The sequence below is a fragment of the Psammomys obesus genome, unplaced genomic scaffold, assembly GCF_907164565.1.
Source record: "Psammomys obesus unplaced genomic scaffold, mPsaObe1.curated_primary_1811, whole genome shotgun sequence".
NCBI lineage: Eukaryota > Metazoa > Chordata > Mammalia > Rodentia > Muridae > Psammomys > Psammomys obesus.
In genome coordinates this window covers 6,479,348-6,500,461 of record NW_026590062.1, presented here as the reverse complement: position 1 = coordinate 6,500,461, position 21,114 = coordinate 6,479,348, and the positions used below count along the sequence as shown (strand labels likewise).

Sequence of the window (21,114 nt, the reverse complement as noted above, 5' to 3'; positions counted from 1 at the left end):
TGTGGCTCCGAAACCCACAGGAGTTGGAATGAAGATCCATGCCCCCAGAAAGTAAAATTACCCCTCTCAGAGGGACCAGGAAGATGGCCCCCGGTTCCCAGAGAAACAGACCCCCAAGAGGCTGCAGAGAGCTGGGTGACCCAGGTATCCTAACAGGTGAGAGCAGCTGAGCAGGTTCTGGGAGGTAATACATTAACATAGTCCGAGCCCTGGGGCTAGAGAGGTTCCTCTTTGTCTAGATGAGATAACTTTTAAGTAGCTCAAAGAAAAAAAAAAATTAGGACCTACTGGACGGAAGAACAAGAGGGTCCTTGGTTCCCCTCCTGCACTTTCAATAGATACTCACCCATTTGCATATAGCTGTGGCCAAGGCTGCTGTTATTCCACCATGAATTGGGGTCACATGGCTTGACCTGCAGCTTCTTTTGTGGAGGTAGAAGGGAGCGAGTCCGCTGGGGATGTAGCTCAGTATTAGAGCATTTGCTCATTAGTCAGCTGGACTGCGCCCCTAACCATAAAGAGCTGCTTGGCCCAGTCTGGCTGTCCCGCTCCACCTGCAGGAACAATCTGCCCTGTCTGAGACACAACCCGCTCTGCTCCCAGTCAAACCACAAATGAAGAGCCGTCACTTCCCTCTGCTGCCTATTTTTGTGAACCTGCCTCCAAACCCTCTAAATACACTGGACTTTTTGAGGCCTCCTCGCTGTTCCAGGAAAGCCCTCTCTGCCTGGTTTTTCTTGTGCAACCTAAGACCCTTTTAGGGTCCTTGGGCAGAGAGCCTTCCTTCCCCATCCCCTTTCCCTAAAGCCATTCCTCTGGGGGCGAACATATACGCTCCTCTAAGCTCACCACATAGGCTAAACACCCAGTAGTCCAGCCCGAGTCCTCTGCCCTTTTGTGGCCTCTTCCTCCATGACATGTGCAAGTCCCAAGATGATCTTCAGTTCCCAGGCTTTATGGGGCTTTAATGTTGCTTTGTTTTAAACCCAACTTGACCCTAGTCCTCTGGTCTCATCTGAGTCCTCTCCATCCTACCTTCCTCTGCCCCTCCTTCTGACCTCCTCCTCCTGGAGTCTCTGATCGCCAGGCTGAGAGGCCTTTAGCAGTTTGATTGGTGCTACCTACGAACCAAAATTGTGCAGGCCAACGTAAACATCCACGGGGCCTGCCTCAGAGGCGCCCTGATCAGACTCCAGAAGCTGTGGGAGCTTCTCGCTCCTCTAGATCGCAAAATCTTGGAGGTTTTCACATTTAACTGACCCTCTTCTGGGATACCTTTCATCTTCAGCCTAAACCCCTAAATGCAGTTCAGGACCCAACTCCGTCCAACTCGTCCCTCCTGTGGCACTCTGGACCTTGCTTCATGACTCAGAACTAAAACCTTGAGCAGGACGAAAGCCTTCTCTCTATCAACCAGCCTCTGTCTCACCAGCTCTCAAAAACCTTAGAGAATTTTCCGGTCAGTTCAGCGCCTGTCAGGACCCAGTCTTCTCCAGCTGCCGCAGCCTGCCACAACCAGCTCTGAGTACTGCTAAGGATGGGATCTGTGCCCTCGTCTCCTTGAATGGTACCGCTTCCACACCGATGAATCTTAACTGGTTTGTAATGGAGCCCGAAGACACAGAGACCAGACAAAAAATTCAACATGAGCCTCCCTCCCGTTCCGGCTCCTCCCCTGAATCGCTTCTTTCCTCTGTATCATCCACATACTCATATTTTACTGTCTTTTAATATCGGAACTTGCCCTCATACCCAACAAGGTTTCACATTAGTCAGATTAAGGGAGACAAGACCTTGGTCCAACAGTACATAGTTACTCTAAAATCAAAATGATTCCTTGCCTCCAGTGGGCCTTCCAAACCACAGAGGACTAGACTCAGGGACTGCCAAAAGGGAGGCATCTGTGCCTTCCTAGGGTGTTTTCATGCAAACCAATCTGGCCTAGTAAGGGAAACTGCTAAACAGTTATTAGAAAGAATTCAAAGCCAAACAGACAATACTTTCTGGAAGGACACATGGACGTGCTTCGGGACTGTGGGTCACTCCCTTGGTGGCCCCAGTCATTATGACTATAGACCCTTCAGCTGTCTCTCTATGTTCGGCCAACAAAGACTACAAGCTCTCACTGCCCAGAGCATCACAGAATTCTTCATGACCGGAAAACTACCAGCCCCTAACCCTCTTCATCGTGTCCTTTCTACCACTGAGACCATCACCCCCTCCAACTGGAGGAAGGGCCCTGCCCCCAAACTCTGACCCCTCCTTTATTCCTTTTTCCCACCCAGAGTTGGGATGTGTTGGGTATTGGCCTCAGGTCATGAAGAACTGAGTCAGGCTGTGCTAAGGAATAGCCGCTATCGGTAAAGCGCAGTGTAGCCCCAGTCTGACCCATCAACTTTACCTGCTTAAGCAGCATGGCCTGTAAGGAAAACAACCCATCCTGCTCCAGTCAAACCACAAAATAATAACTGTGATAATAACCAGATAGCTACCTGTGTGTAGCCTCTCCAAATGTGGCCAACCCTCACCCCTGGGAAAGGGTGGGGACCCTCGCAGTCACAGCAGAGCAACGTCTGCCTGGTGAGATCAGGTCTGTCAGCCTCATTTCTCTCACACCTAGCATGTGTGAGGCTCTGGGGACCAATTCCCAGCACCTGGAAAAGAGGAGGCAATAAATAAATAGATAGATAGATAGATAGATAGATAGATAGATAGATAGATAGATAAAACGCAGTACAGCCAGGTGGTAGTGATGTACGCCTCTGATCCCAGCACTCGGGAGGCAGAGGCAGGTGGATCTCTATGAGTTAGAGGCCAGCCTGGTCTATAGATCAAGTTCAGGACAGCCAAGAGAAACCCTGTCTCAAAAAAACAAAACAAGAAAGAGAGAGAAACAGAGAGAGAGAGAGAGAGAGAGAGAGAGAAAGAAAGAAAGAAAGAGAAAGAGAAAGAGAAAGAGAAAAAATGTGGTATAATTCTGGGTCTCATGGAGAGATGGCTCAGCTGCTAAGACCACATGTTGTTCTTTCGAGTATCCAAATGCCCTGGCTGGGTGGTGCAGTATGGAACCCCACCTCTAGGGAATCCACTTACTCTGGCCTGGGGGCAGCTGCTCTCTCTCTCTCTCTCTCTCTCTCTCTCTCTCTTTCTTGTGTGCACACACACACACCAATAGTAATAATAAAAATGAGATATTTTCGAAAATAAAATTAGGGCTGTCTTGAGAAAGTTGGGAAAGAAGTATTTTCCTGCAGTTGACATCCATATATTTTTTTTAAAAAGATTCATTTATTATGTATACAGCGTTCTGCCTGCATGTACACCTGCATGCAAGAAGAGGGCACCAGATCTCATTATAGATGGTTGTGAGCCACTATATGGTTGCTGGGAAATGGAACTCAGGACCTTTGGAAGAGCAGCCAGTGTTCTTAATCCCTGAGCCACCTGTTCAGGTCCGACATCCATACTTAAGGCACATTTGCTATTTTGCCCTTTTCTTTATGTTTCTGTTTTTGAAACAGCATCGCACTATGCAGCCCTCGTTGATAAGGAACTTAGACCAAACTGGCTACAAACTCAAGAGATCTTTGGAGAGCTGGGGCTAAAGGTATGAGTCACCACACCCAACTCTCCCTTGATTAAAAACCATAGCACACAGAGCTGGCTATGGTGGCTCACACCTATTGCTCCAGCATTTGGCAGATGGGCAAAGTCATAGCAAATTCAAGACCAGCCTGTGTCCATGAAGTCCTGCCTTCAAATCACAAGACCAAGGCTAGACAGGTGGTTCAGTGGTTAAGGGTGCTTGTGGGTATTGCAGAGGACCTGGGTTTGGTTGCCAGCACCCATATGATAGCTCACAGCCATCTGTAACTCTCCTTCTAACTGGCCTCCAATTGCATGCATGTGCTCTGGCATGCACACACATACATGAAGACAGACACATACACATAATAAAACATCTTAAAAAGAAGACTTTAATCCCAGCACTTGGGAGACAGAAGCAGGCATATCTCTGTGAATTCTAGACCAGCCTGGTCTATAGTGAATTCCAGGTCAGCAGAGCTACAAAGTGAGACCCTGTCTCAACAACACACACACACACACACACACACACACACACACACAGAGAGAGAGAGAGAGACAGAGAGACAGAGAGAGAGAGAGAGAGAGAGAGAGAGAGAGAGAGAGAGAGAGAAACTTTAAAACATACCCAGGACCAAACAAAGGAAAAACATACTATGTGTATTTTTTTTATTAAGATTTTTTTTTTTTTATATGAGGCATGGGACCTCAGAAGCAGGCTGGCCAGCTAGACCTGCCTCTAACAGCAACCTCTGTGTTGAGAGACCCCGATCAGTGAACAAGGTTGGAACCTATGGAGGAAGACTCCCGATGTTAACCTTGCCATTCATGTTCCCACATCCCTCACAGTACACATAGCCAGGTGTGGAGTTACACACCAGCACTCAGGAGGCAAAGACAGGCTGATCTCTAAAGTTCAACAGCAGCCTGGTGGACAGAGCCAGCTCTGGGACAGTCAGGACTACACAGAGAAACCCTGTCTTGGAGGAAAAAAAAGCCACATCTTGGAACTTTTCTTCCAGGCATTGCTTTAATGGGAGGGGCCCATGTCACTAGAGTAGATTGCTAACCTGAGGCAGAGTCAGTTAGCTTGAGGGGAGGTTGCTACACACGGACTCTCTTCCTGCGTGCATGCTTGCCCTCCTCAGCTCCATCCCTCCATCCCTTTCTCTGGCAGGAATATGGCCCAAGCTGGCTATATAGTAGGGGGTAACCTTGAACTTCCTGTCCTTCTACCCCAACCTCTTCCCTGCTGGAAACACTGCACCTCCAAACCCAGTTCCTGCATGCCAGGCTGCCCTCTAGTGACTGAGCCACAACCTCTAGTCTTGCCGTTTCCCTTACACGCATGGACACACAGAGTCACTTCCCTCCAGCTTCTGGAGGTGCGAAAGGTATAGAAGCGTCTGAAAGCTGACCCATTCTCTTGGACTTGTCAAGCTTCAGAACTGTGAGCCAAATGTGATACCTTTGCATTATAACTAAGGAATCCATGGGTATTCTGTTACAATAATAGAAAAACTGACAGGAACAAGAAAGTAGAATTTGCCCTCACTGGGCACAATGGCATCAACATTTCCAACTTAAAACTCCACTCAGTGTTCACATCCCCATTCTACAGATGGAGAAATGGAGGTACAGAGAAGTAAAATAAACTCCCACACCATCACAACCTCACACCTATGTTTATAGAATGAACTCCTGGTCTTTGATATTTCCTTATCAGAGTAATGGATTGTTCTTGTTTTGTTTTTAAATATTTTTAAAAATTTATTGTTGGCATACTTTTTTTAAAAAAAACTTTCATTTACATTTTTAATATCTTATTCTCCCTACTCCACCCCAATCCCTTCCAATACCCCAACACCAAGTAGGAGAGAGAAAGGGTTAGTGGGAGAGGGGGTGTAATTCTCTTAGTGGCTTCCTGCTGGTTAGGGTCCTTGGTTTCTATGGAGCCAGTCTAATCCGTGTTTCAGGAGATCTCCAACTTCTTGTCTCACTGCATCAACAGCAACAAGAGCCGAATGGGGGAAGCTGCAGCGGCAGCGGCAACAGCCTTCTTTCTCAGAGCTACTATACACTCCCCGGGCCGTGGCATTTATTCTCTCTCCAGAGTCCTTAGATTTAAACTATCTGCAGCTGGCAAAGAGCTCCTCTAAGAGCCTGCATGAGGCAAATAGTCTGTTGCTGTGGACCATCTGAATCAATCCCATACCCTACATCCGGGATTAAAACAAAAACATGTTTATAGCCACAACAATGTGTGTGTGTGTGTGTGTTCATGTTCTGATCCCCGTTGGGCTGAAGTTATAGGGAGTTGAGGGTGCTGGGAGATGGTACAAGCTCTTACTCGCTAAGCGCTAAGCCCTGTTTTTGTTTTTATTTGATTTGGGGTCTATGTGGACCAAGTAGGCAGCAAACTCATGGGCTCAAAAAATCCTCCTTCTGCCTCAGTCTCAAGAGTAGGACCTGAGACTGTAACTGTTTGTCCCTCTGCCTGGCCTCAGGAACTAGCTGTTAAAGTCCAGGGTGGAAAGGTCTTGTGGTGGAATCTATGTGCCCTTGTGGCAAGAAAGCATGCCCACTTAATCCTTGGCAACGCTATCAGGGCTGGAGTGGTGGTGCACCCCTTGTAACTCCATTTTCTCAGGAGGCCAAGGCAGGACCAGGCTGAAGCAGGAGTCCAAGTTGAAGGCCAGCCTGGGCTACATTACAAGATCCTGTTTCAAAATAGCAATTTAGAGGTCAGGTGTGGAGTCACATGCCTTTAACCGCAGCACTCAGGAGGCAAAGACAGACTGATCTCTAAAGTTCAAGGTCAGCTGGTCTACCCAGCCAGTTCCGGGACAGTCAGCACTACACAGAGAAATCCTGTCTTGGGGGGAAGGGCAACAAGAGTAACAACATATTAACAATTTTAAAAGGTCTGGGTTACAACTTAGCTTTTGCCAGGCTCTGGGTCCAAGCCCCAGTATATTAAAATAATTAAAATACATTGGGCAGGACAGGGCTAAGAGCAGGGACGGCTCTTCCAGAGGGACTGGACTTTGGTTCCTGTTTGATGTCAGGCATTCCCTGGTCCCTACCTTCTGCAGGGTGTGGCGGTATACCCAAACCCAGTACCCTCAACTCTCCAGCCCCTCCCCTTCACCATACAAGAGACATTCTGTCTCCCTGCTCTCCTCTCTCTTTCTGTATCTCTTCTCCTTCTCCTCCACCTTTCTCCTCTCTCTCCAGAGCACTTTTCTCTCTCACGACAGCCGAGAGCTGCTTCCAATAAACCCGTGTTTATATTTAGCTCCATCTTGCAATTAGCACATTCCATCATTTCAATCAGTTTCCAGCACTCACATCAGGCAGATCCCAACCGCCTGTAACTCCAGCTTCCGAGGATCAGACCACAGCGGCCTCTGACACACACACATAAATAAGCCTTAGAAACAACAGCAAAAGATACACTTACAATATGTATTTCAAGAAGCTTAAAAAACACACAGGAAACAACAAAGTAACGAAAGCTAGTTCTTGCAAGTCTAAACTGGAATAATAAATGTGTTGTTTCAGCTGGACATAACGCACCCACTTGGCAGCTCTTGAGAGGTTGAGGCAGGAGGATCCGGGATTTGAGGCCAATACAAGCTACTTAACCAGTTTCAATTGAAAAAACAAAACAAAACAAAACAAAAACCCACAAAAATGTAAAGTGCTCTAGTTTTCTTTGGTTGCTATGTCAAACATTGTGACCAAAGACAAAACTGGGGAGGGATTTCTTTCAGCTTACACTTTGAAATCCATCACTGAGAGAAGCCAAGGCAGGAACCTGAGGCAGAAGCCAAGGAACGGTGAGGCTTGGCTTTTCCCAGGTCCACTGCCTAGAGCTGGCCCCGCCCACAGGGGCTGGCCACGCCCACATCCGGCAGCAATCAAGAAAACGCGCTGCAGATGTGCCCACGTGCCATAAGATAGAGGCAATTCCACATTTGAAATTCCCTCTTCTCAGGTTTCAGGTGTATGAGGTTGACAACCGAGAGACGGAGATGAAGGGGAACAGAGATAAAACAAGAAAATCCCGTGCTTTCTGGACCTGGAGCCAACAGACAAGCTTAGTTACAAGCGTGGTCGCCAGGTGGCGCTCTCATCCCTGAGTGGACTTTGGCTCCCTCAGCCAAGGCCATCTAAGAGGTAACAATCATGCCAAGAGGCATGAAACTCCAAAGAATTTTCGAGATTACTGCTCAGCCAATAGCCGCTGCCGTCCAGAGAAGCCAGGACGGGCTAAGAGTTAGTAAACATCTCATTCACGGTCACGGCTCATAGGAAAAAAACCGAGACTCATCCACAGCCTCGGCTCTGGGCTCTGATAGTCTAAAATGTGTCGCACAGCTAGGGACACAACGCAGGAATTCCTCTGGATAATTCAGGAAAACCTCTCCTGTCCGTAAATACTGGAGACAGTGACTTTTGCTCAGTGTAAGCTGTGAGGAGAGGGGACATTCACCCCCAAACCCTGATTTGTTTGCCCCCAACCACTACTTTCTTAAAATAGCCCTCCTCAGGTCTTAATTGATTCTTCCAAAGGATGGGAGTCTATTCGTTTTATTTTATTTTTTAATTGCTAGGACCAACTACTTGAAAGAAGCAATTTATTTTTTATTTAATTTATTTATTGTGTAGTTAGTTAGTTGGTTTCGAGACAGAGTTTCGCTGTGTAGCCCTGGCTGTCCTGGAACTCACTCTTTAGACCAGGCTGGCCTTGAACTCAGAGATTTCAACTTGCTCTTTCGAAAACTAAGTGTGGTCTTAAGCCACAGCTTGAGTGTGGAGATCAGAGGACAGCTTGCAGGAGTCGGTTCTCTGCCTCGACCACAGGGACCTGGGTTGAGCCAGGCTGTCCAGCGTAGCTGCAGGTCTTCTCGTCTCCAAGCCCTCTTGGCGCCATGTTCATTGCTGTTACTCTGCCAACTGCTTTTTGCACTTAACATATGTGGGTCTTCATCACGCCATCCTTGGTGAGCCCTGATGGTGCTTTGTGAAAACTGCGTGCTTTTCCACAGTGGAGCTTCCTCGCCATGCTTCATGCTTCCCTCAGTGGACCTGTAAGCTGCTCCCTCTCATTCTCCAGTGGTAGAAGAGCAGCATAGCCCGGTGTTGCTGCAGCCTTCTGGGGCTTTGCTTTGTGGAGGACTCCAAGTGTGGAGAGGAGGACAAAAAAAAAAAAAAAGCAAACAAACAAGCAAGCAACTTGGTCTCTCCTAGTTTCTCACAACACAATCACATCTGAGGCTGAACCCCACACCCGCCTCTAACTCATGGTTGCCAATTCTGACATTACCTGCACGTGGCAATCCCCCCAGCTTCTTCTGACTTAGCTGCCACCAAAGTGGAGGATCCCCGAGGGATCACTGACCCTTAGAAGCAGAGACACTCGAGGCAAGGCAGGTGGGAATTCATGCAGAACTCCCGTGGGGTCCCTAGGTACCTGCGGTCAGCTTGCCTCTGCCCCTCTGAACCCTGCTGTTTGTTTTTCGAGATGCCTCCCTGTACACACAATGACCCTCCACCTTTCTCTCCTCCGTAGGGAGCTGAGGGTGAGAGTCCTCACCTGCCCGTCAGGAGCCCAGGGTCGGCTTCTTCCCTTTGGGCATCCAGGCGCTGCTGTGTACAGGTGCTGGAAGCAGGGTGGAGGAATGAGGCCGGTCTGCAGGACCCCTATTCGGCAGTGAGTGGGGGTGGACTAGGATCGCTGTCTCTCCGACAGCTTTTTTAGTGTTGCAGCCCTTTCAGTGACACAGCTCTCTGGGGGACTAAGGGCCATCTAAACCTTGAGGAAGAGGGTGGGCGTTTTGGGGTGAGTGAGTCATTGGCTGGGGTGATGCGCTGAGAATGTGTGCTAGGCTGTGTGACTGCCTTGAGGATCGAGATGGTGCACGGAGATGGGCAGAGAACAGGGAGGGAGCTATCTCTACTCCTGCCAGTCTCAAGGTTGAGATTTTTAGGGCTCGAACACATCTGGACCTCACTCCAGCTCCATGCGGGTTTCCCCAGCTGCACGCTCCGTGTGCCTCAGACCCATCCTCTCACATTCCTGGGTTTCTCTGGGGACTTGCCTCCATCCTAAATTTACCCAGCCAGGCAACTCAATAATAAAACAAAAGCAAAAACTCTGAGAGCCCGACAAGTTCAGGAATTATGTTCCAGAAAGTGGGACAAAGACCAAATGTCTATTTCACAATCTGGCATGGGCAGCTTCTCAGATGAGGGCTAGGTACAGGCAAACATGTCTGAAGGTTGTGCCAATCCTGCCAAATTGCCTCCTGAAAAGGATTTTACTCCAGCAGCCACGTGCAAGCTGAGCCCGAGTCTTTCCCCACACCCCAGGAAGTGCCACGTGTTTCAGTGATGAGGCTTAGAAGGCTGCCTCTGGCCAGGGATGTAGCTGGACAGGGAGAGTGCTTGCTTAGCCTGGGCAACATCCTGCTTTCCATCCTCAGCACTGCATAAGCCAGGTGCAATGGCACCTGTGACCCCAGTGCTTTGCAGGTGAGGTAGGAGGATCTGAAAGACAGGTTCATCTTGGCTACAAAGCAAGTTCAAAGCCGACCTGGGAGACATGAGACCACAAGAAGTTTCAATTACTTGGTTAATTAAGTGCAGTGACAGAGACAGAATCCAGGCCATGACAGATGCCGGGCATGTCCTGTACCACTGAACTACCCCCAGACTAGACTGGAAGTTTTGTTTGTTTGTTTATTTTGTTTATTTGTTTGTTTGTTTGTTTGTTTGAGACAGGGACTCCCTGCCTAGCTATGGCTGTTATAGAGCTCACTCTGTAGACCAGGCTGGCCTTGAACTCACAGAGAGCTGCTTGCCTCTGCCGCCTAAGTGCTAGGATTATAGGCATGAGCCACTAGGCTTGGCTCTGTGAGGTCTCTTAACTTCTCTTTGAATGGGGAGGGCAGGCTGAGAAAGAGAAATAAGCAGTTTGAGAGACCACACCTCATTTGCCGTTAACACTGACATTAGAGCCCAAAATTTACATAAAGTCATATACCCGCTGTTCTCCACGAGGTCTACCTGCAGCCTGACCTGACTGACTCTCAGGAGAATCAAAGATTTTACTTTTAGTGTGTGTGTGTCTGTGTGAGTGTAGGTGCCCAGGAAGGCCAGAACAGAGCAGGGTGTCAGGCCTCCTGGAGCTGGAGTTCCAGGTGGCTTTTAGTCACCTGACATGAGTGCTGGGTCCTCTAGAAAAGCAGGGTATACTCCTAACTGTTTAGTCACTTCCCAGGTCCCCCCAAAGAGGAGTAAGTGGAAAATTTCCCTCTCTCTGCTACAACTCTCCCCCCACTGTGAAACATGGGAAGGACCCCTCCCCACGCCACCAAAGACTTGCATCTAAAGCAGTGGCTCTCAACCCATGGGTCGGAACCCCTCGGGGGTCACATACCAGATTTCCTGCATGTCAGGTTCTGACATTACGACTCATAGAAGTCACAAGATTACAGTTATGAAATAGCAACGAAATAATTTTATGGTTGGGGTTCACCACAACATGAGGAATGGTATTAAAGCATTAGGAAGGTTGAGACTCCAAAGCAAACTCATGGCCACGAATTAACCCATCTCACTGCCAAGCAGGAGAACAAGAGCAAAAATCTATCCCTTTATAATCATTTGTGTCTGGGCAGTGGTGGCACGTGCCTTTAATCCCGGCACTCGGGAGGCAGAGGCAGGCCGATTGAGTTCGAGGCCAGCCTGGTCTACAGAGTGAGTTTCAGGACAGGCAGGGCTACACAGAGAAACTCGGTCTCAAAACAAAGAGAAAGGAAAATAAATAAATGAATCATCACAGGTGTCCACTGAGGACTTTGTCACTGCTGCTGGGATCTGCCTTGGCACTATCATGCGTTTCCCAGTGTCTCTGTTTACTCATCTTGAACATCTGGATGGATATTGAGTTCAGTGTCTCCTCACCCGTTCAAACCAGTCTGCGAGGTCACGGTAAATCCAAGGTTGCTGTGTTTCGATAATTTGATAATCGATGATTAATTTCTGGATGACACAGAATGTTCTAGTAAACTCGAAAGGTTTTGACATGTAGGGCTGGAGTCTGTTTTAATGAAGTGACTGATACCGTATGCAGTTCCTATTAGTCATGCACCTGTGCACCGTGTTCACCAAGGCGGCATGAACGTTTGCCGAGTCAATCGATGAGAGGGATGTCCGCAATGGTGTGTGCATGGTTCATATCCCACAACACTGTAAGGGTAGGCAAACAGCTAGACATGGTCAGCGTTTTAGCCAGCGACCGAGCCCAGTGCTCTGTATCTGTAATCACAGCAATCAGGAGGCTGAGGCGGGAGGATGGTGAGTTCAGCCTAAGCTAGACAGCCAGACTCTACTTCTCAGAAATTCCAACACAGCAAGATGGCTCAGGTAAAGGCTGCCAAGCCTGCTGACCTTCATCCCAGGCCCCACATGGCAAGACCACAGAACCAACTCCATCAGGTTGGCCTCTAACCCCGGCCACCTGCTCCCCACCCCACATAAATAAGTAAATCAACGGAACTTAAAAAACCCAAAAGAAGCCAGGAATGGTGGCACACACCTTTAAGCCATATTCTTGAGAGATAGAACCCGTTTGAGCTTTGTGAGTTCACAGTCAGCCTGGTCTACTCAGCGAGCTACAGGCTAGCCAACACTACACAGTGAGGCCTTGTCTTAAAAAGAAAAAAAAAAGTGAGCATGGTGTTGCATGCCTTTAGTCCCAGCATTCAGGGAGGCAGAGGCAGGCGGATCTCTGTGAGTTCGAGTACAGGACAGACAAGGCTACACAGAGAAATCCTGTCTCAAAACAAAAACAATTTTAAAAAATTGCAAAGAAGAGTGACAAGCAGGCTGGCCATGTAACTCAGGGTGTTAGGATATAGAAACCTTCCCTCTGTGGAGTTACTGGCCGGGATGTAACCAGGCTGCAAGCTGTCCTAGTCCCCTTGTCTCCTTGCTGTGGGACAATCACTGAAAACTTTGAGTCTTAAGACAACACAGATTTGTCACCACTGAGTGACTCAGTAGTTTGGTCATAATAGTAATGGATTCTCTGTTGACCAGGGGCCTCCCAAGAGGATGTCTAAGGCAGTGTTTCTCAACCTGTGGGTCGAGTCTCCTTTGGGGTTGAATAACTCTTTCACAGGGGTTCCCTGAGACGACCATTAGAAAACATAGACATTTACATCATGATTCATAACAATAGTAAAATTACAGTCATGAAGTAGCAACAAAAATGATTTTATGGTTGGGGATCACCACAGTATGAGGAGCTGTATTAAAGGGTCGCAGCATTAGGAAGGCTGAGGGCCACTGGCCTAAGGGGTCAACTGAGGCCGGGGACTGAGCTCAGGACAGAACTGAGCTGGGTGTCTGAACGGCCAACACAGGATCACGAGTTCTAGGCCAGCCTGCATAGCCTGTTTAAGGCCAGCCTGGGGCACACAAGATCCTGTCTCAAAAAGAAATACACACATTTCCTGAGTCTTTTCAAGGAATTTTTTTTAAAAGGTGCCAGTGAGAGTATGGGGTGTGTTTTCAGCAGCTTTGGGATTATTAAGGACACACATGGGCACACACACACACACACACACACAGAGACTTTAAAATAATTGAAAAAGAAAACAGTGGTATTTTTACAATTTTTTTTTCCAGTGTATATAGCCCAGGCTAGACTTGGAATCAGGCTTCTCCTACTGGAGATTTGTAAGAGCTGGTGTTACAGGTCTAGTCTTCGTCAACTGGTTCAAAGCACATTGTTCTTCATATGTACATGTATCTATGTGTGCACACGTGTGCAGTACCCATACAGGCCAAAAGAGGCCACCAGACTGTCTACATACAGGTGGTTGTGAGCTACCTGTCATGGGTGCTGAGAACCAAACCCAGCACAAGGACTTTGTTTCACTCAGATTCCCAGCACTGTAACAGGTACCTGGGGAGATCAAAGAGGAAATGTCTGCCAGGGCTCGAAGGTTTGTATGTGCCTAGTGTCTACCCGCCTCATTGCCCTTGGGGCTTGTGGGGAGGTGGTTCCTGTAGCCTCAAGCACGTGCTGGAACAAAACCACTTTCCTCGTGGTCAGAAGGAGAGCACAAGAGAACAGGGTCTGCAGTGTGCCTCAAGGACACTCTCTCCCATTACCTAAGACCTGCCAGCAGGCCCTACCTCCCAGGACCACACTGGCCCGAGAGTCCAGACTTAACCTTTAACACAAGGGTCTTTGGGGAACTCTTGTCTGAACTCTCGAAATTTACATATTAGAAAGCTTTCAAAATAAGAGTCCTCAAAGAGGGTATGGTGGATAACACGGACCGTTGTCAGGTGACAGGATTCAGAATGGCTTCGGGGTCAAACCTCTGGGTGTGTTTGTGAAGGGGTTTCTCGACTGGGTAAGTTGAGATTACAGAGTGAGTTCCAGGACAGCCAGGGCTACACAGAAAAACACCGTCTTGAAAACAACAACAGAAATAAACAAACAAATAAACCTCAACAAACAAATCAGTGATCATGTCGTCCCTGGAGAATAGAGCATTCCCTGTATTCCATTAGCCACACACTGTAAAAACCTGGAGGATGGATGACAATCAATCCTCATCAGATCTGCTTCCTTCTCGAGGCCTAGGTCCAACTGCAAAGCTGGCAATGGCTGGTCCAGCTTTGCTTACCCTTCCTCAGTATGGTCTTGCCAATCCTGCTTTCCATTTCTCTCTTGTAGGACCCGTGGGATGACCTGGGAGCCACCCCGAAAATATCCACATTCTGAGGCTATCGATTGGCAAGCTGATTTCCGCTCTGTCTTCTAAAGTCGTGTTGTCCGCAGTAGACCTTGTTCTGGCCTGGGAAAAGCACTGTACTTACAAGCTCAGCTGTTGCTGCTTGCAAACCACGGTCAAGAAGGGGCATGTAGACTATTGACATTCCCTCACAGGAGGTGGGGTTGTCCGTTAAGGCCTCACCTAAGATCTAGCCTCGTCCTCCCAGCCATCTGTATGCAGTTCTGCCCTAATTTGCAGGCACACTGGCTGAAGGGTTAATTGTACAGAGGTTCCAGTGTGGGCATTTATGGGGCGATGGGGAGACCGTCATCCATGCTGGGAGCAGAACTTGCAGTGCAGTTGCTTTGGAGTCACCCACAGATAAGCCCAACAGACTCATTGGTTCCCAGAGCTTGAATGTCGTCGGTTGACGTTTAAAAAAACCCTTTAAACCAACAACAAAAGATAACGCAGAGAAGAAATCGGAATCAAAAAGAAATGCAAGGGGAAACGCATAGTCTTATCTCTAAGAATTGCGAAATGGAGCAAAACGTCCTCCAAATGCAAAGCAGGAGCCGCAAGATTAATTGACACCATAACCTTCACTCTCAGGCCAGCAGGCCCCGCGCGGAAAGCTTTGCAGTGACCCTGACGCTCGGACCGCCCAGGTCCTGATCAGCCAGTCAGAGGACGAGGGGGCGCGGCCTGACCTGCGATTGGTCGATTGGCGGCGGTCAACTGCGCAAGCGTCCTGGCTTCGCGGCACTCGGAACTCAGCGCGCGTGGCCTCGTTCGTGCAGTCGCCATGCCCGCCGACATCAGCCAGTGGGCCGGGCCGCTGAGCCTGCAGGAGGTGGACGAGCGGCCCCAGCACGCTCTGCGTGTCGTCTACGCCGGGGTGGAGGTGGACGAGCTGGGCAAAGTGCTGACGCCCACCCAGGTAGGGCGCAGGCCTCGTGGCGAGGGAGGCCTGGGGGCGGCGGGGCGGAGCAGGCCGTGCACCCCGGCCTCCTGCCTTTGCAGTCCCAGCTGCACGGCGGGAGCCCCACCCGACAGCCGGGGGCCTCTTATGTAACCTTTCTTAACGGTCCAGAGCTTGCAGTCAGCCCTAGGGAGCGGCCTGCACTTTGAAGGGCTCCAGGGCCAGAGCCTTCCCGTTACCTAGTTTGCTTTTGCGCGTGGGGGTGGGGCCGACGCTCCAGAGCGGCTCCGAGCTCAGAGAAACTGGGTCTAACCGCCACCGTTGGTTATTTAGAGCGCAGGGTTTGGGATGGTGACATGGGAGTTTTCCACCGGATGGACTGTCCAGTCTCCATTGTCTCAAACTTTGTACGTGTCCTTGGGCGCTCTCATTTTCGGAAGGCAGGTTACACCCCAAGTGGCCCCGTGGCCACCACATTCAAAGTCTTGGTGGCTCAGGACCTCAGTAAGGTAGTGTGGGGGTTGGGGGACCTGGTGCCACCGCTGGACTCCTGTCCCACCACTTTCTGTTAATAACGTGGGAAGTGTTTTGTTAAGGCTGGTGTGTGTGTGTGTGTCTGTATGTCACATACAGGGTCTCACGGTGTAGCTCCATCAGGCCTGGGATGGAACTGACAGGGATCCACCTGCTTCTGCCTCCCAAATGCTGGGATAAAAGGAGTGCACCACATCTGGCTTCTTCTGCCTTTTCTGAGATTTGTTTTGTTTTTATTTTATGTGTCAGTGTGTGGATATGTGTGAGTGAGAGCACGGAGCTGTGGCGGTCAAAAGAGGCATCAGATCCCCGGGAGCTGGAGTTGCTGGCAGTTAAGAGGACCCCCCCCCCCAACACTCAGACACAGGGGTGCTGGGAATGTCTGTCCTTTGCAGTTCTTAGTGGCTGAGCCGTCTCCCCCGCCCCAAGCTGCAGGCCTTTAGTAGAGGTCCTTACTCAGGACCCTCCACGCACCTGCTGTTGCAAACTACAGTAGAAAACATGGTGAAAATGCAAGAAACTGTTTCTGTCTCCTTAGTAAAGAGAAAATTCTCATGTTTTACCTTTTAGGAGTATAAGGTGGCAAAGTGTTGAGTTTTGAGAGCATTTCTGGATTTTTAACCCACAACTGGTGCCTTCCTACAGGTTAAGAATAGGCCCAGCAGCATTTCATGGGATGGCCTGGATCCAGGGAAACTCTACACCCTGGTCCTCACAGACCCGGATGCTCCTAGCAGGAAGGACCCCAAATTCAGGCAAGTTGGGGAAAAGATGGGGAGGGGGCAGTCGTCCGGATGTGACAGACCTGGTGGGAGTCCCTTGCTAGACAGGAACTCACAGACCCCCTGGGGTTACAGGGTGGTGTGTAGTGCCGGGGAGGAAGTGGGAAGGGGCTCAGGCATGAAGGGGAAAGACCCCCTCCCCCAGCCACATCCTCAGCCTTATCAACAGGGCCCTCTTGGCACATAGCCTCTCACTTATTCCAGCTTTCCTACTGTATCATCTGCCCATCGTAGTCCAGCATGGAGGGTATCCTTGGTGCACACCTGCCATCTGGTGCTCACAGTCCCTTGTTCTCTCTCTCTCTCTCTCTCTCTCTGCAGGGAGTGGCATCATTTTCTGGTGGTCAACATGAAGGGTAATGACATAAGCAGTGGCACGGTCCTCTCGGATTATGTGGGCTCTGGGCCTCCCAGTGGCACAGGTTGGTAAAGGCTGCTTTTGGGGGAAGGGTGGGAGGGCAGTCTGAGTGTTGGGCTGGCCTAAGGGGGCTGCTACAGGCTCTGTTTATTTCCAGGCCTTCCTCTAAGGGAGACGGAGACGGAAGCCTGCTTGCTTTCTCCTTCGGGCAGGTCCTTTCCAATGTGGTCAGCCTGTAGCTAGCACTCTGGTTCTGATGGGTTGGGCCCTCTGTGGAGCCGTTTCTTGGACTCATGGAGAGATGTGTCTATATATGATTTTTGGTGGTCCTGAAAAATCAAATCCAGGGCCTCAGACACTTTAGGCAAGCCGTCTGTCACTGGGCCTGTCAAGGGCTGCGGGCCTTTAATAGGCAGGAGCACAGAGAACAAACAGGGCTGTAGGAAGCTCACAGTGGGTGTCTGGGGGTTATATGTGAGGCCAACCGAGTTGAGCCCCCTCTCTTCTCTGTCTGATCTCTGCTTTGTGTGATCTTGGGAGTTTCTGATCCTGTAAACAGGAAGTAAATACTATTTTCATACTTATGCCAAAGATTGAGTATATAACTCTCCTTTTCTCCACAAGATGTAGTTGGGTACTTTGAAAAGATTTGGAAGACCATAGTAAGCCACACTGAATACAACACACACTCTTGTCACTGTGTTTACAATGGAAAGTGAGACAGTCTGTGAGAGGTAACGCCACCATTGAAATCTTCAAGTCACACCAGCACTCCCTGGAGCTGGTGGGAGACAGTTACCGCCTGTTGCCTGTTACACCGTGTTCCCATTCACTGGAACAAGGCCACGATGATGATGGCTCATGCATGGCAGAATGCAGATTTCCTCGCACTGTCCTGCCCTGAGGACAGACTGGGATAATGAGTACCCCGTAAGAAGGACCGTGTTGCTCCTTGCTCATGTGGTGTCCATAGGCCCAGAGCTTCCAGATGGTTTAAAGGCCTCTTGAAGGTTCATAAACAGGAGAGTCAAGAGACAGCCCTCCTGGGGACTCTGAGGTTCTCCAGGGCACCCACAGAAGCAGGTGATTTAATTATAGGCAGGAGACACGGGAGTAACGCGATTCTCTGGAGTCGGAGCTGCGCTCTGCTTGAATAAAACCCCAGCAGCTCTCAGGTGCTGGGAAGGGTTAGCGGGCATGATGAACTGGTGGCCAGGAAGGTTTCAGGCAGACAATCTGAGGCACCTATGTCTGGACACCCTGGGAAGACGGAGGCTCTTCCTGTCATCCCAAAGGTCTGGAGGGGCCTTGTTCCTGTCACTGCCCTGTGGTTCAGCATTTTCTGAAATGCACCTCCATGGCTTGCTTTGGCCACCAGTTTCCTGTGGGCGTGGGTAGGTCCTCGGTGTGAGAGTCTTCCAGTTCTGGCTTGGTTAATTAGTATTCCCTGTCACGGCGTGCTGCACGGCTCAGCGTCCTCTCGCTGGTGGCCAGGATGTGGGTGTTATGAATAGAGCCACTGTGTGCCATCTGATTGTTCTAGGCAGGAATTTCCACTGCTCTTGGGCAGATGTCCTAGGTCTAGCCATTGCTCTGGAGTTCTCCAAAATGGATGTCTTAGACTCCGATTAGCCTGTGTAAGGTTTTTATGAATCCATGTGTAATCCTTGCAGCTCTCTGAAGCTTTTTTGGGGGGTGTGACTTCCTTGTCTAGCCCTTGGGTGGATGATGACCACTTTTGTCTTTATATTAAATAACTTTTCAAAAAGTGGTTATTATAAATTGCACCACGGATCCTGTGTGGAGAGGGAATGTGAAATTTTAAAGTCATTTCTTTTGAGAGAGACTTGTTTTGGATGCTCCCCCAAGCCGCCTCCTCCCCTTCACTGTAAAGTGTTGGGATTATGGGTCACAGGAAGAAGTGGGTTTTTTAGTTGAGCTTTTTTGTTTTGTTTTTTAAACATTCCTCAATGTAAATTTGTACTATTTAACTGACTATTGGTGTAAAATCTTGTCATGTGTATAAAAATTTAAAAAGATCCCAAATTAAAAAAAAAAAGTGGTTAAAACCGTAAGATTTGACGTAGTTTCATGTAGCCTCGGGCCGCCTTGAGCTTGTGTTGTTCTTGAGCCAAGTGCTGTGTCACAGGTGTTGCGCTGCGCAGAAAACCAGCCTGAGGTTTGGTGCATCTTAGGCAAGAGTATGGGGTGCGTCCCTGCCTCCAAATTTACTGTGTGGGTGATGCTTGCCTCTCCCTGCAGGCCTGCACCGCTACGTCTGGCTGGTGTACGAGCAGGACAAGCCACTGAGCTGTGATGAGCCGATCCTCAGCAACAGGTCTGGAGACCACCGTGGCAAGTTCAAGGTGGCGGCCTTCCGCAAAAAGTACCACCTGGGCGCCCCGGTGGCAGGCACGTGTTACCAGGCAGAGTGGGATGACTACGTGCCCAAGCTCTACGAGCAGCTGTCTGGGAAGTAGGGGCGCTGCAGAGGCCAGCGGTCCCGGGGAGCCCCACAATATTGTCAAGCTGTGCAAAGCATGCCATTTCTCCCCTTCCTTCCCAGCCCTCACAGGGAGTCCTGAGCCTGCTAGGATAGAGGTTTAGGGTGAGTCTTCTTGCCGCCCATCCTTAGATTCTAGATAGTCCCATCCCAGCCTGTGTTCTGTTAGGCTCCATCCGGGGGTGTTTAGGATTCTGATGGAGTCCTTATAGTGTTGATTTAGGAAGCGCAACTCTGGAAAAGAAGATTTCTGCCAGGACCAGGACCACAGGGAGAGGGCCGGGGCCTGTGTTGTCTGTAAGTGCTTTAACAAGGAGACTCGGTCCAGAACCAGGCACCGTGGCATCCTTTCAAGGGTCTTTCAGGGTCCTGTTCCGCGACTGAGACAACCCAAGCCTCCCATCTCAGCTAAGCCCTGACAGTTCAGCTTGGTCTGGTGGCTGCACGGGTGTTGGTGTCCTGTAGCTCTAAAGGACAGGGCTGCCGTGCGGAGGTGTGGCCCTGAGCGAGACCCTGCTAAGCTCGTTGCTTCTCAGTGCTGTGAGCAAAAGTCACTGGAGTTGCTGGGTACGTTAATCCTGTTTGTCGTCAAATAAAAATAAAGGCATTGGAATCAGACATTCAGGTGTTTTCCTTATTGTGTCTGGGCTTTATGCAGGGGCAGAGTCAAAACCAGCTGAGCTAAGTAATGTGATCTGCTGGCCACAGGGAGGGTCCTGCCATCTGCTCCCTCCAGATGCTTATAAAGGGCAGTGGGAAAAATGCTCACAGAGTCAGATGTGGCACACGCCTTTGGTCCCAGCGCTTGGGAGGCAAAGGCAGGTGAATCTGTGAGTTCTAGGCCAGCCTGGTCTGCATAGGGAGATCCTGTCTCAAAACAAGAACAACAACAAAACCATACTCCCAGGCTTCAGGCCAACCTGGGAATGGTGGATTGGGCCTGTAACCCCAGCAGCTGGGGCTGAGGCAGGATTGTGTGAATTTGAGGTCAGTTTAAGCTATGTAAAAAAATAATAAAATAAAGGCCAGGGAGGTGACTCAGCAGGAAAAAGCACTCCTCACCAACTCTCATGTCCAGGGCCCGGGTGGTGGAAAGAGTAAAGTTGGAATCTTACTTGTACCATGGTACATGGATGCCCAAATGGAATTTTAAAGAAATTGTGAAAGAAAGCTAGGCTTGCTTCAGGCCAGGAAACACAAGTCCTTTCTGGCCAAGGAGGGACATTGTTGCTGTGTTTGTGCCCTTGAGACAGACCTGACCAATAGAAGGGTTTGCTGGTTTATAGTTGAGGGAATGCACAGCTGGATGGCCCACACTTTGGGGGTGGGCCTACCTTCCAAATGGGGCTCAAATTCTGGCAAAACAGGACAGGGAACTGAAGAGCCAAAAGGAAAAAACGCCGTGATGGCAATTCCTGGCTTGGATTATCTTCAAGAAGAAACAAAATACATGTTATCTTTTTATCCTTCAGATAATAGGAAGTCTCAGATGGAAGGAGAAGAGGACCTCCCCTATCAGTGGACTTGGAGAGGGGCATGGGAGGAGATGAGGGAGGGAGGGGCGACAGCTGGCACACAAAGTGAATAAACTGTAATTAATATAAAAAATAAATTTAAAAAATGTA

At 49.5% G+C, this 21,114-nt stretch overlaps 1 protein-coding gene across 1 annotated transcript; it reads left to right on the top strand.

Annotated features, from left to right (window-relative positions):
* Positions 1-15,134: 15,134 nt before the first annotated feature.
* Positions 15,135-20,107, top strand: Pebp1 (phosphatidylethanolamine binding protein 1). The gene is made up of 4 exons (XM_055606181.1): positions 15,135-15,330; positions 16,492-16,601; positions 16,950-17,050; positions 19,249-20,107. Exons 1-4 carry the CDS (start codon positions 15,196-15,198, stop codon positions 19,464-19,466), a joined length of 564 nt encoding a protein of 187 aa, XP_055462156.1. The 5' UTR covers positions 15,135-15,195; the 3' UTR covers positions 19,467-20,107.
* Positions 20,108-21,114: the final 1,007 nt, after the last annotated feature.